Source organism: Macrotis lagotis, chromosome 3, assembly GCF_037893015.1.
Source record: "Macrotis lagotis isolate mMagLag1 chromosome 3, bilby.v1.9.chrom.fasta, whole genome shotgun sequence".
Classification (NCBI taxonomy): Eukaryota; Metazoa; Chordata; class Mammalia; order Peramelemorphia; family Peramelidae; genus Macrotis; species Macrotis lagotis.
In genome coordinates, this window is record NC_133660.1 from 161,547,435 (window position 1) to 161,563,247 (window position 15,813).

The window sequence follows — 15,813 nt, forward strand, 5'->3', positions numbered from 1 at the left end:
CCTTAGTTTGCCAACCCTTGTCAGGACTAAAAAGAAAGTGATGGAGAAAATATGAATAATGCAAATTAAATTTTAAAGTGTGCCCTGTGCACATCATCCCCGCTGCCACCACCACCGAGAACTGGTTGTTAAATATTTACCAGAACGCCCTGCTTAGTAGAAGGCTTGGGTAATACAACAGTGAAGTCTATGCAGAAGCAAGAAGAAATGAAACACGGAGATAGGCTGAAAATAAGATTTCTACTTGTGCTCAAGTTAAAATATGGGATATCACTGTCAATTTTGGGTCAATTTTACTTAAAAGCCTTATATCTTAGATCCTGGGACAACTCCCCTTGTCCTCCTACCTCCTACCTTTCTCCCTACCCTACAGGAACTTGGAAATATAAGACCTTATTCTGTGGAATTTGGACTCTGGATGAAAATATATCTGTGAGTCAGCATGAATGGACCCATACTTTGGGCAATCTCCTGTGCTTCTTGGACACCCTTTGGTTCTTTGGCTTCACAGCCAGTTTGTGCTTGGCTGCACTATTGTCCAGGCGAGCAATGACCCGAGGAATGGCATCCAGATTAACGCTTTCGATGGTGCCCGCAGAGGAGAAATGTCGTTTTGGCCGAGATGATTTAACTGGAGCAACCTATGTGTTGTGATTAAAAATTAAAGTTAGGATTAGAAAACAATTTCTAGGTTTCTGGAGTCCTAAGCATTTTGCAAGAGTAAAGAACAGAAGTGATAGGAAAAAGTTATCAAAAAGAGATTAATTTTTAAAAAGTATCCAAAATCAATGTCTTTGTCAGGGTAGCAGAGGTGACCTTGACTGGGCTCACCAATATGCAAGTTCCTCTGCTCTGGACAGAGGATAAGGAGTCTAAACATTGTAGGAAGGGTGGGGGGGGGGGAGAAGAGATATGTTTATTAAGATATTTACTGGTATCTTCCAAAGAGTAGGCAGACAATAAATTTAATGACATGAAATAATTGTGTGCCATAACCATTTGAGAATTTTAAAGTTCAGAAATTTATCAATTAAAAAAATTTAGAGGATCCAGGACCAAATACAAAAATATTTGTTGTTTAGTTGTTTCAGTTATGCCTTACTCATCATGACCACATTTTTAGGTGGGTTTTTTTTTTTTTGGCAAAGACACTGGAGTAGTTTCCTATTTCCTACTCCAAATCATTTTACAGAAGAGAAAACTTAAGCAAATATGGCTAAGTGTTAAGTCAATAACTGTCTATGGCCAGATTTGAACTCAGGAAGATGAGTCTTCCTAGCTCCAAACTAGCTGCCCCAGAGTAGTCACAGTTCTTTCTCTAATGGCAAAGAACTGGAAACTAAGGAGTACCTATTTACTGGAGAATAGCTGAACAAATTATAATGTATGAATGATATGGAATACTATTGTTCTGAGAAAAATGATTAAGGGAAATCTGAGAGAAACCTGGTCAGACCAGTGAGAAGTGAGCTAAATGAGAACAAGTTATACGATTATCATTAAAATGCCAATAAAAAATTTTTGAAAGACATAAGAATTCTAATCAACATAATGACTAGCTGAGGTTCCTAGTTACTGATGAAAAAACATAATATTTACCTCTTGAAAGAGGTAAGGGATATGGAGTTCAGAATAAATTTTTTGGACATGGTCAATGTGGGAATTGGTTTTGCCTGACTGCATTATTTGTTGTTTTCTTTTTTTCAAAGTCATGGATGGGAAGAAAATACATGTTTGTTGTTTTATTTGACATCATCTCAGGTACAAGAGTGATATTATTGTGTTACATAGTAAACAGGCAAAAAACAAAATGTGAGTGTGTATATAAAGATCTTAAAGTTGGGGCTTGGTTGCAAACAGATAAACAATTCCAGATGAGGAAGTGAGCATTCCTAATTAGACCCAGATATAATAAGGAAATTCCTGATTCACTCATCTTTGTCAGACTCAGGTGAGGAAAATTGAGACCAGAAATTGATTAAGAGTTTGAGTTGGTAATTGGGGTCATGGGAATTGATTTTTGAAGGGCAAGTATTTCAGTTGGCCAGGAGCCTCACCTAATAAGGAGCTAAGATCATTTATATATTTGACACAAGGTCCCAATGAGTCAAAACAGTGGAAAAGTACAGACTGTCTGTTTTTGCTCATCTGTTTTGGTCAATAAAACCAATTAGCCTAAGTGACTCCACATTGGATTCCTCTCATTACTACATCAAACACTGTATTTGAAAAAAATCATAACCATCACATTTGTTCAATTTAAAAAAATTAAAATTTTAAAATGCATTGAGAGGATCTGATCACAATTTGCTTTGGCATTTCCTGAAGTATAACATCAAAATCTTTTGGGAAATATTTAGTTTCAGAAACAAAAACTTAGTGTGAGTAATGCTTCTTTTCAACACTCTCCTTCCCTAGCATCCTTGTTGCCACCCAAATCATAATGTTTATGTGGTGAGTCTGTGGTTCCCCACAGGAAAAAGTTTATCCCTCTATCTCTGCCAAAAAGAATGTGAGATTGGAATTTAGGGTAAAGAGATTCATCCAGTGATCAACATTTAATGAACTTCAACCAAATGAGATGCACTTAATTCCAGAGATCAAAAGAAGAGAAGATAGCTACTATTGGTGGAACTGTAGAAGAGTCCAGCCTCTTGAATTTAAATTTGAAATTATGCCAGAAAAATGACCCAACTTTTTCCCCCCACCCTTCATATACTCCAAAAAAGTCAAAGACCAAAGCAAGGGTGCAATATATATATCAAAGTATTCTTTGCTGCAATTTCAGAATCATCTGGCCTGACACCTGTGAGCTCCTATATCCATCTGTTTTGAGGGGGGCATCTCAAAGTTTAAATCTAGACTAAGACCTTTGGTATATCCACTGTATTTGGAGGTATTAACTCAGCTTTGGAACTTGCCCTGAGCTACCTGGCTGTGGATTACTCCATCAACTATATCTATTCATATCCTGTTTACCAGCTCCCAGATCATTCTCTCCTTTTTTTTTTTTTTGAAGATTTTATTTATTTTGAGTTTTACAATTTTTTCCCCTGATCTTACTTCCCTCTCCCCACAGAAGGCAATTTGTCAGTCTTTACATTGTTTCCATGGTATACATTGATCCAAATTGAATGGAATGAAAGAGAAATCATATCCTTAAAGAAGAAACATAAAATATAAGAGATAGCAAGATCAGACAATAAGATAATCAGTGTTTTCCTAAATTAAAGGTAATAGTCTTTGTTCAAACTCCACAATTCTTTCTCTGGATACAGATGGTATTCTCCATCTCAGACAGCCCCCCAAATTGTCCTTGATTGTTGCACTGATGGAATGAGCAAGTCCATCAGGGTTGATCATCGCCCATATGTTGCTGTTAGGGTGTACAGTGTTTTTCTGGCTCTGCTCATCTCACTCAGCATCAGTTCATATACATCCCTTCAGTCTTCCCTGACTTCCCATCCCTCCTGGTGTCTAATAGAACAATAGTGTTCCATGACATACATATACCGCAGTTTGCTAAGCCATTCCCCAATTCTTTGCCACCACAAACAGGGCTGCTATGAATATTTTTGTACAAGTGATGTTTTTATCCTTTTTCATCTCTTCAGGGTATAGACCCAGTAGTGGTATTGCTGGATCAAAGGGTATGCACATTTTTGTTACCCTTTGGGCATAGTTCCAAATCTCTCCAAAAAGGTTGGATGAGTTCACAGCTCCATCAACAAGGTGTTAGTGTCCCAGATTTCCCACAACCCTTCCAACAGTGATCATTATCCTTTCTGGTCATATTGGCCAGTCTGTTTCTCTCCTTTTTCAAGCAGATCAATATATGATTCATGTAAGCTCCTTGAGAGCAGGGGTTGTCTTTCTCTCTGTACTTCTAGTACTTAGCACAGTAGTTAAGTATTTAATAATAAATGAATAATTGAGGGTTCCTAAGATTCTTCCACAGCCCAAATTCCAGCCCTCATTTGTACTTTGGTATTAAGTTTACAAAATGATGTCATTCCTCCTCTATCACCCTTGCTCCCCACCCCCTAATGTTCTAATTCATTAAAACCTTCATTCTACTTTAGTCATATTTGGATAGCTATATTTTTGGTCCCATTATCTCTCACTAGAATTCTATCTTCATTTTATAATTGTATGAAAAAAATGCTCTAAATTATAGACTCTTTGGATTTTTATAATAGACACAATGACTTAATCACTCAAAGTTGTTCTTATAATAGATATAAAATGATGACTCAAGATTGTTTTAATTTACATTTCTCTAATCAATAAAGATTTTAGAGCATTTTTTCATATTATTGTAAATTATTTTGATTTCTCCTTCAAAAACCTGCCTGCTTATATTCTTTGACTATCAATTGGGGAATAACTTGCATTCTTATAGATTTGACAAAGTTTTTAAAATATTTGAGAAACTGACACAGCACTTAATCCTGTGTTTCCCTCAGTTTCTTCATCTGTAAAATGAAATGGCAATCTTCTCCACTCCACAACTGTTCAGAAAACCCCAAACTAGGTCAAAGAGAATCAGATATGTCACCCAATTTCCTGCTTTCCTTCTAAGTTTGGCTTTATTTGTTTTATTTAAACAAAAATTTTAATTTAATGTAATCGAAATTATCTTTTTTATTCCTCACACTGCTTTCTATTTCTTGTTCATTCATAAATCGTTCCCCTATGTTCCATGTTCTTCAAATTTTCTTGTAATATCTCTCATTATATCTAGGTCATTATCCATTTTGACTTTTTCTTAGTAAATGGTTTAAGATACTGGTCTAGGTTCAATTTCTGCCAGACTCTTTCCATTTTTCCTGAGGATATTTTTTTAACCAAATAATGAATTCTTTAATTGTGGCATATGATTGTGATGGAATACTACCATGCTATAAGAAATGAAAATGTTATTCTTAGGAATCCATAGACTCCACCAGAATGCCAAAGAGATCCATGACACATCAAAGAACTAATACTTGCTTTAGGCAGAAAATTTTGTACTTTGGGGGAAAAATGAGGCACCTTTTCCATTCCACATTTCAAATCACTGAAGCATCATCAATCTCTCTTCTTTTACTTTGATTCAGTGTTGGAAGGTGAGATGGCCTTTTTCTTTCCTTGGTCTTTGATACACCAATACTAGTCTACTCCCAGAGCTTTCACTTTTGGTCATCTTTTCTTCATAATATTCAAATTCTCATTGATCCCTGGTTTTCTTCCAATTGTCTACAAAAATGCCCACCTTTCCCTTATCTATTAAAAACCTTCTCAATTCTAATATCCCTTTGAGTTAGTGCTCTCTCTATCTCCTCCTGTATATAGTAAAACTAGAAAAAAAAAACTTTGCAGATTTTGTTTCTACTTTTTTATCTCCCAGCTCTAAATCCTTTGTAGTGGTGGATAGAGGCTGGGTCTGAAGTCAAGAAGATTCATCTTTCTGAGTTCAAATCTAGCCTCAGATATTTACTAGCTATGTGACACTGGACAACTCACTTAACCTTGTTTGCAAAAAACCAAACACAAAACAAAACCAAACCAAAATCCTTGCCTTCAAGGAACTTACATTCTAATGGGAGAGACAATATGTATAAACCAGGATGCCTAAGATAAAGTGGATGAAGATACAGAAGAGACAGAGGGTAACTACCTTAGAGGGGATGCCGCTAGGACCTAGGTGGATCACAATGGACTTCTTGGAGGAGGTGCAGTTAGGATTTTGCTTTAAACAAATGAAGTCAGGATTCTAAGAGTTGGATTAGGAGGGAGAATATTACTGCTGCAATGGCAAGGAGATAGCAGATGAATTGCTGCATATGAGAAAGACCAGGGGAAGCCAGGTGGTACCATAGTACAGAGTATGAGACCTAGAATCAGAAAGACCTGAGTTGGAATGTGACTTCAGATACTTAATAGCTGTGTTATCTTAGACAAATTACTTAACCCAGTTTGCCTCAGTTTCTTCATCTGTAAAATTAGCTAGAGAAGGAAATGGCAAACCATTCTACTATCTTTGCCAAGGAAACCCCAAATGGAGGCAGAGTTGGATATGACTGAACAGCTAAATCATATTGTGAGAGAAATTGTCTCAATAACCTGAATATGAAAAAAAGAGACAGATATAGTCCATAAGGAGGGAAGGTTTCCATGCAAACAATGAGGAACAAAAGGTCCTGATCTCTCAATTTCAGGATATGCAGCTCATGATAAAATTTCACTAGCTATAGAAGGCAACATAAGATTAGGGGAAGGGAACTTTATGGGAGGCAACTGTGCAATCAGCAGGGTTTTAGTGATAGTTCCTTGTTTTCAAATGACTTTCTGTATTTATGGTGAAAGGCAAAATCTAGGCTAGTCCTAAGAGTATAGTTAGTATTCCAAATTAAAAAAAAACCAGAGGTAGTCATTGGCCAATTAACTTTCCAAGTCTGTGAGACTCTATTACATAGGAGAGAAATTTCTTGATTCAATTTAAATGAAATAAATCACTCATTCCCATTCTTTCCCTAAGAGGAGAGTGAACCAGGACTGAAAAATCAGCTCTCAAAAAAAGTTCACTACTGAACACATAGACATGCACTTGTAAAAAAAGGACAAAAATTAATGCTTATATAAGCACAAATGATGAAGCTCTTGAAATGAGTAACTTGACTTGAGACTTTTGTCCTGCATTGGCCATTTGTAAACTTATCTGAGTTGAACAAATCATCGTTGAACAAATCATCTTCAAAAATAAACTTCAGGAGGCTCATTTGCAGAAGGATCAGACAGGAACCACCGTGCACAATCTCTTAAGCAGGAGCCCTAGGCTGGACCCCTGGGAAGATGAGAAGGGTCATCATAGCAGGCCAGGGTCTACAGAGAGCATGACCTATAGATTCCCCACAGGCTTCATTTGACTTCTGTTGTGAAATTCACAGATGTCAAACAAAAACTGAAAAATTAGGGGAGAGAGGGAGGGAAGGGAAAGACCAAATAAATCTGTGTACTGAAGAAGAAAGAGAGGAAGAGCTACAAATGACTTCAAGCACCTTGGACAGCTGTGGTAGGTGGCTTTTTATCTTAATGAATGAAGTATGTAAATCTCTTTTGAAAAACATTTTTGTCTAAGCCACCAAATTCAGGCATGGTGGGAGTCTCAGTTTTCCAGAGCAGGGTCTAGTTTCCTCAGACACAGATTGTCATTGGAAACAGATTCCCCAACATCTGTTACTGCTGACCTATAAGTGCATCTTTAAGGGTCACGTGGTTGTGCTTTGGAAGAACTTAAAACCATAATTGAATGTAAAATTTGCCATTGGAAAATAGATAACAAATGATTATGGAGGAAAAAAGAAGTCGAGAAATTAAAACAAACAGATAAATATCTTATTACCTTTTCCTCCATTTCACTCCCTGTTCCAGGTAAATTCAAAGGGCTTAAGGAAGTTGGAGTATCACTGGACTAGGAAGACAATAAGATTACAGAAGTTAGAAGTTGGGACATAAAGATCCTGACCAATAACTAACAAGAGACAACATTTATTCTGTCTCTTAGTCGACCCATGACTGATTCTGTCTTCTGTTATTACTGTTTTTTTCTATTTATTTTTCTATTTTTGCTTTCAATGTGTCAAGCAGCTCAGGAAGGGCTACTTTAACTCAAGAATGTTAAAATCACCTAATCCAGACCAAATCTAAGCAGGAAATTTCTAGATATGGTATAATAAATGTTTATTAAGCAACTACTCTATGTCTTAGGCTCAAAACCTATTTAAAAATAAAAAAAAATTCTTGGCTTCAAAGAGCTTACCATCTAGGAAGGGGTTCTAACATGTCTGACAAGTTCAGTTCACAATAATGGGGAACTCACTACTTCCTGAAGTGATCCGTTCTATTAATAGATCTGATTTTTGTCATTTTTTATATTGAGGCAAAATTGTTTCCTTTTAACTATCTATAAGAATAGGCATCATTACTAAAGTATATGGTTGAGGATTAAAGCCCTTAAAAATAACCCACCTCTAGAAACAAAAATAACATACTCAGGAGCATGGTATTTGATATGGTATTAATACATTTCAAGTCATGGGGGTCTCCTATTCAAGTTCCTTGACTTGGAATATGGCCCCTTCATGTCTTTGGCCTTTGACCCATGTTCACCTAACATGGACTAATGATGTCAAAGAAGCCTCCACATCTCTTGCCTTTTTTCATCTTAGGCTACCTTTCAATCCCATCTCCTATTCTACCACTTTCCAACAATAAGCAAAAATACTCAACTCTCCCTTAACTGAATGGAGGTGAGAAAACCTAACTGGCAAAAAAGGAATTATAAAGGCAAGGAGAAAAGTTAGAGATAGGGTTGGTTCTTGGAATAGGTTAAACTTGCTTTTGTAAAGTTTTCCCCTTCCTATGTCTTTTTCTCCTTTCATTTCTCTTTAAAAGTGCCAATGACTTTCTTCCTTCAAAATTTGTTCTTAGAAAGAACTTGGTATCAGTTATTTACAATTTAGGTAAATTTGTTAATTTTTATCCAAGAGATTATTTCAATTTAGCTCTATTTTAACTGTGGAATGAAATGGCTCATCCAATTAAGTATATTTTAAACATTAGAGAAGATAATTTTTGGGGAAATGTAGCCCTTATTAAAGGATGAATTCTTTTTTTTTAAGTTTTTTTTTTTTACCTGGCAATGGGGTATGTAGTTATTAAGTGTCTGAGGGCAGATTTGAACTCAGGTCCTCCTGACTCCAGGGCTGGTGCTCTATCTGCTGCGCCACCTAGCTGCCCAAAGGATGAATTCTTAAATGTCTTTAATCCCACCCTGATATAATCCCTAATTTTATTTAAATTTTTTATTACAATTTAGAGGAATTCTTGGGATTTTTTAGGTTCATGTTATATAGACAATTTTACTTATTTCCTTCAAAAATGAGGGAGGAGGCAGGTAAGGGAGAAGCATATTGCCTTTTCTCCTTAGTATTCTATAGTGATAACATATTCCTTTATACCTCCTAAAGGAATTTTTAGGAATAATTTTTTAAAATTTCTGCCAGTCTCTGGCACAGGTGTTTAAAACCATGACAAACATATCAATTCATAGGACATTCCTGCAAAAAAGATGCATTTATGCTTTGCTGTTAGCCTTGGTGAAGTTAATGATAAGATATTATCCTAGAACTGGGAAGAACACAGGATTTGAGGCCAGGGACCTGGGTTCAAATTCTGTCCCAGACACTTTCTATCCTATCACCTCCTGCCTGGACTATTGAAATAGCCTACAGGTGGGTCTACCTGCCTCTAGTCTCTCTCCAGGGCAGTCAGGTGGAGCAGTGGTTAAATCGCTGGCCCTGGAGTCAGGAGGACCTGAGTTCAAATCTGCCTTTAGACATTCACCAGCTGTGTCTCCTTGGGAAAATCCCTTAACCTAAATAGCCTTATATCCTCTTATATCCAGACTTTGTTAAATTTTTTTTATAATTTTCATTACATTTTATTACAATTTTGTAAAATTCTTCCAGGATTATCTCTAATCATCCTGATTCTGGCCACTGGATCCAGATGGATCTGGAGGAGAAAGTGAGGCTGAGGCTGGCAACTTAGCCAGCCACCTCCTAACTCAAATTCAACTCACTTGCATGTCATGACATCACCTTGTTATAGTCTTCTCTGAGAAGGAAGGACAAACTTTATTAGCCTCTCTCCACTCCAATCCACCCTCCATTTGGTCATTAAAGTGATTTTCTTAAAAACACTGATCTAACCATCTTAACACCTATTCAATAAACTCCAGTGGCTCCCTATTCCTCCATAATCCAATACAAAATTCTCCATTTGGCATTTTTTCTAACTCTCCAGTCTTCTTGTTCCCAAGTACTTTTCAATCTATGACCCTAGTCACTAGGCTATTTTACAAAATATTCTTCTTTATTCCATCTGCTGACCTCCCTAGATTTCTTTAAATCTCAACTAAAATCTCTTCTTTTATTGAAAGCCTTTCCCTCTTAATTCTACTGTCTTCCCTCTGTTTAATATGTCTAATTTATCCTATATTTAACTTGCTTCATATATATTTGTTTGCATGTTAACTTCCCCATTAGATTGTAAGCTCTTTGAGGGCAGGGATTGTCTTTTGACCTTTTTGTATCTGGAATATGGTAGCCACTTAATAAATGCTTACTCATTAATTGATTAATTAATTGGTGTCTCCCCAACCACCTGAAGTGATTTGGCATGAGGACTTGCCTATCTCCATTGATAACAAATCACAACAGTAATGGAAGGGTCTAGATCTCTTTTTAAAAACTCCTGGAGTGAGAGAAGTGGTCCTGGAGAGAAGCTCATTTCTGAAATATCAACTTAGATATTTTAGAATATCTTTGCCTAGTTCAAAATTTCTAAAAATTTGGGCATGAGCATGACAAGGGCAGAGCTCCATGTTTAGGTGGGGTTAAGGGACTTTTTCAATTTGTATTTCAATCTGTCTCTAAACTAAAAATAACTTTAATAAATGTTAAATGAAATAAAATTATTTCTGGTAGATTTGGCCTAAATTATAGGATAAATATTATTATTAATATTCTATTTCTTTTAAACATGTCTGCAACCTTTTGGACCCCCAAGGTACAGGGCTGTATTGTAATAGAAAACAATGACTACTGATAAAACAGACTTTTCCTTTTTCAAAGGGAGATGCCTTCCCCTCCAGAAATCTATCACTCCTTCATCAGCTTCTACAGTAGGAACAAGAAGGCTCTGAATCCCCTCCCTACCACGAGAGGTCCCACTGGTGACCACTTACTTTATTCTCACTATCGGAGAGCACTAAATCCTGGTGGGTCACAATTTCCATGGGACTACTCAGGAATAGATCGTCTTCGAAGCTAACCTCCGGACTGGGAGTGTCTGTCCTCTTCATAGGAAGGGTTGTGGGTGGTGGTGACTGCCCAAACTTGATGTTCTTGCCCAACTGAGGCTGAAGAAAGAAGAAAATAAACAAGTCAATTCTGGAACAACAGAATAGTTAGAAATTCTAGAACTAAGGGTTGCCCAGAGTATCTGGTAAAGGTGAGGGTGTGTTCTACATGGAACTGATTTGATTCATGAGCAAAGCAAACTAAAGCACATTGAGGCAAGTGACCATGATGAAAGGCTATGATTGTTAACTGGTAGCACATGATTTTTAGTTTTCTTCCTCCCCACTTCCATCCTCATAAACCATTCACATTCCTTCCCAAAGGTGAGCCATGAACATTCTCATCCAATCAGCATCTAATAAATATCTTTTATAAACTTCAAAAGTGCTTGCCATTTCTTTTTGAAGCTATTTACCCTCTGGATGAACAAGATTCTTCATTTTTATACCATAACCCAAGAGAATTTCCAAGCTTTCCACTGGGGGGAGGGGAGGGGGAGCGGGATCTTGAGTCCTTGGAATACTGTTCTAAGTAGTTAGGATATAGAAAATGCCATTTATTAGCAAAGCTATTTTTTATTTTTTATTTTAAATGAAACCCTGCAGGGAAGTTTCATTAATGATGCTCTTCTCCCCTGACATCGTCTTTGCTTTGCTTTTTGCAAATACCTCTGCTAATTCTATGGAGAAAAGCAACTGATCACAGAGGAATGTGTAAAAAGAGAAATACAGACAGGTAGTGAATGGAGAGGACAGTAAAAAGGTAGGGAGAAAAGAGGCAGAGATGGGGAGGAAGACAAGCACTAGGTGGGTGCAAGACAAAGCATAGAAATGAAAATGGAAGAGGGAGAACAGTTAAAGGAAGCATATAGTTAAAAGACCAAGGGAACAGAAATAAAATATGTATTGAAGAAAAAGAAATAGTAAAAAAGTAACACTTAAGAAAGATGGGTCAAAATATGTCACACATCTTTGATACATCTGTGATACTATTGCATATGGGTACTCTCTCCAGGGATGTAGATAGCAAACTGTGACCTTAGTTTTAATTCTTCAGACACTATAGTGTGTGTGTGTGTGTGTGTGTGTGTGTGTGTGTGTGTGTGTGTGTGTAAAATGATTTGCAGTGATTCAACATTTTTGGAAGAATATAATAAACTGAATGCAAACATTCATCAGAAATAAATGGCATCTAGAGACTATATATATATATATATATATATGTATGTATAAAATGATTTGAGAGAAGACTGATTTGAGGGTATTGAGTCAGTATTCTAAAAAAAATAGCATTTTATTCTAGCTACTCTTGAATCCCAAAGTCAATTTCAGCAACTTAGTCTCTTCTAATAGAACCAAGAATACAGACAGAAGTAGCACTGGTTCTTGTGTTATTGGGTCTCTTGCATAGAATTTTCAAAAAGGATGTACTCTTCTTTGCTTCTACACAAAGGAAGCCCTACAAGAAAAGGTCTCTTCATTGAATTGTGAGGTTTTCAAATGCCTAGAGATTTATAGTTGCTACCAACTTCACCAAGTGAATTTGAGGACTTCTCAGGATACAGTACAGGAGAGAACCTAGTATAGACCCATTGGTGTTAGATTCTGAATCTGACTCCAATAGCACATTTGGCAATCCTACTGAATATACCAAGGAACTTTTGATTTATGAGACGATGAACAACATGGAGCAGCCTGAGAGTGAGAGCCAGTAGAGTATCTTTCTAAGACTAGTGGGAAGGGGCACTAAGAGCCTGAGGAAAGCCAATCAACAAGCAAGATCAGCAGAAACAGCCAATGAACCAGGGAAGACATAGATTAACAGGAACTACACAAATGACTTCTATCATTCATTCCTTTAGACAACCCCCTGGGAGAGTAGGAATAGGAAACCCCAAAGACTCTGGCCAAAGAGGACAGAAGCTGGTGTTCCTTTGTTTGAGATAAAAGGATTGGAATCAAGACTCACAGCAAATTCTAATCAAGCCTATAGTTTAAGCATTATCCTTCCTAGGAGCACTAACCAGGCTGCAGATAACTTCTCAGCCATTTTGGACTTCACATTCTTTTCTAAAGCAGTTCCATTTTCAATCCCCAAAATGACCAAGATGGAGGTCATTTGTTCTATTTACAATCAAAAAGTATAGATGATCTCCTAAGGGAAGGAGTTGGGTCTAACTTTGATCCTATATTCTTGTGTTATTTAATAAATGTTTCTATTACCACCACTCTTGATAAGATTTCCATCATTTTATTTTAGATAAATGGAAATATTAATGTTAACCTGCACTGATGCTCGGAATAAACCAAGAATGCAGCAAAACTTAGAATTGAACTCCCAATGTGGGAAAGGGAAGGAGAGAAATAAGATAAACAAGTAACTCAGAGGTCAAGGGAGAGGACCATCAGGAAGAAAATACAGAAAACGAAAAGCAAAATTAATCTCAAAGAAACAGAAAAACAGGGAAGGAAAGAAAGAGTAAGGGAGAAATGAAAAAAAAGAGAAGGTAATTAGGAAAGAGAGGCTGAGAAAAAGTAAGCAAAAGAAGGAGATAAGAGACCAAGAAGGGAAGAAGAAGGAAAAAATCTGGTGGGAAATCCACCTGGTTGTGAGATGCATGTGTGTACCTATACATATTTGTCCACAGCACCTGAGTGGATATGTGTAACTAGATTGCTTTGTGTCATCAATGTATTTATCCTGGCAGCAGACACCTCATGTTATTGTATTCAAGAATGAAAATATCCTCCCAAGTAAAAGGGGCTGATTTAAACTCCCCCAGGGAAAAGAAATTCAGACTAGAAGCAGGTGTTCCTCAATTACTGACTCAAGTTTTATTGTCTTTACAATTCAAACAGATGTAGTGTGGGGATGGAGGGTTGGAGGTGTCAAATTATATGTACATGTGTCGGAGGGGAGAGTGGTGTGTGGCCCTGAGATAACCAGTTCTACAAATGTTTATTATACACTAAAGCAGTGTTTTGCACAAAACAGGTGCTTAATTAATGTCTATTGAACTGAATTTTAACAATAACAGAGAGCAATTCACAAGTGTAGCAAACTTTTCATTGTCTAGATAAAATACTATTTTAAATCATATATACTAACACTGGTGAAGGCCAAGTGGCCTTCACTTGTCTATCTCAAGAGTCATGACCATAATGGTGCTATGACAACAAAAGAGGTCAGAACTAGGGAGGCAATTTGTGACAAGCGAGCTCTCACACAGATAAACTCTCCCTTTCCCTGTGATCTTCATGATCCTTCAGCAGGCAGGCAAGATCTGGCCAAAGGTCACTAAATAGTTTCAGAGTTCTTGCAGCTCATGCTAGATGATCTAAGGCACAGCCATTACTAGGAAATGTTATTTATTGGGCAAATACCAGATCCAAACTGGGGCAAAGAATTTAGGAGGCAGGAAAATGTGGGAGACTCTGCCCTACAGGAAAAGACCTTGGGACATCTACATGAAGCTACAGCAGATAAGGATAGAGGTGAGAAGGAAAGTAGGACAGAGGAGAGTTCACCCCAAAACATTATCTGGCATTCAGTTAAAATATGAATTATTTTTATTTTAATTATTCTTACTAACAAGATCAGTTATTCCTGTGTTTCTAATGTTGACTGAACCTTTTAAAATCCATGCAATTGCAGCAAAGCCCCAGTCCTACTGCTCTAGTTGCACTTTCATTTCCAGTACTGTGAAATCAAATTAATGGCTAAATAAATTCATTAAGTAGAGTTCTGAATATCACAAAAAAAATAGCCCATCAGTTACTTTGGTGTCTCTCCACTCTTTGATCACTGGCATCAAGGGAAGTTTAAAATCCTAAATCAGTAAACAACAGTCTAATAAGTTGAAGTTTCTCTTTTTTTTTGCACGGACCCTGTGATTTCCTTGGGGTAGGAAACAGCTGTTCCAAAAAAGAAGTTGGTAAATCTCATGTTGCTAATAGTCTTATAAAACTGCCGGGGGGGGGGGGGGGGAGAGGGAGAGGGAGAGGGAGAGAGGGAGGGAGGGAGAGAGAGAGAGAGAGAGAGAGAGAGAGAGAGAGAGAGAGAGAGAGAGAGAGAGAGAGAGAGAGAGAGAGAGAGAGAGAGAGAGAGAATGATTTGCCCAGGAGATTTGGGTCCAATCTAGTGTCAGGGCTAGCTAGCCTTGCAGAACTGGCTCTGACCACTCTCTAACAATGCCTTGGAATTCTTTTGTTGAGCCGAAATATTTTTTAAAAGAACGATCCTCCTCTTTGGGGGAAGTACTCATAAGATCTTCCCCCCATACAAACTGTGATTCATAATCCAGAGAGGAAAGTATGGAAACTTGTGTCCTATACCTAAAATGCATGGAGTGTGACTATGAATGGAGCTACTGTGGAGAATGGAATGTGAAATCAAAGAAGCCTCATTTTATTCATTCATATTGGGGCATTTTGTTGCAATATGCAATGTTGCAGAATGATGTTATGAGGATGCACATACATATTTATGAGGAATTTTTTTTATTCTCTGGAAATTCCCCAGAGGGTCTCTGTGCTTCACAATCCTCACATTGCCTACATAAGCTTCTCCCAGGTGTTTCTTCAGCACTACAAGGATTCTGCTGTGAAAGAAAACTGAAGCCACCACCACCCAGAGTACATTTTAGCTTTCTTCTCTTAACAGTGAACAATTCCAAAAAAAAAAAAAAAGAAAATTAAATCCTTACATCAATTTAAGTAATCAGCTCCATTTAGAAATTCTCAACAGTCTATACTCTTTGCTTTTGTCCTTGACAGCTGCAGGGGAACATTAAGTGTTGATATCCCCAAACATATTATGTAGCTTAAAGCATGCTTCAGACAAGCCCAAGCTACCCCAGATATGCAGGATGGATGTTTCCTCTCCTGATAGGGTCGTGATTTGACAA

At 37.2% G+C, this 15,813-nt stretch overlaps 1 protein-coding gene across 2 annotated transcripts in view; it reads right to left on the reverse strand.

The window, feature by feature from the left end:
• The window catches only part of CRACD (capping protein inhibiting regulator of actin dynamics), a 71,929-nt gene that overhangs the window by 23,635 nt on the left and 32,481 nt on the right, over positions 1–15,813 (reverse strand). For both annotated transcript variants that reach the window (XM_074229376.1, XM_074229375.1), the window contains 3 exons: positions 10,793–10,966; positions 7,385–7,453; positions 459–641 (listed from right to left, as the gene is read on the reverse strand). In XM_074229376.1, the coding sequence (XP_074085477.1) occupies positions 459–641; positions 7,385–7,453; positions 10,793–10,966 (426 nt within the window). The remainder of the gene's footprint in view (positions 1–458; positions 642–7,384; positions 7,454–10,792; positions 10,967–15,813) is intronic.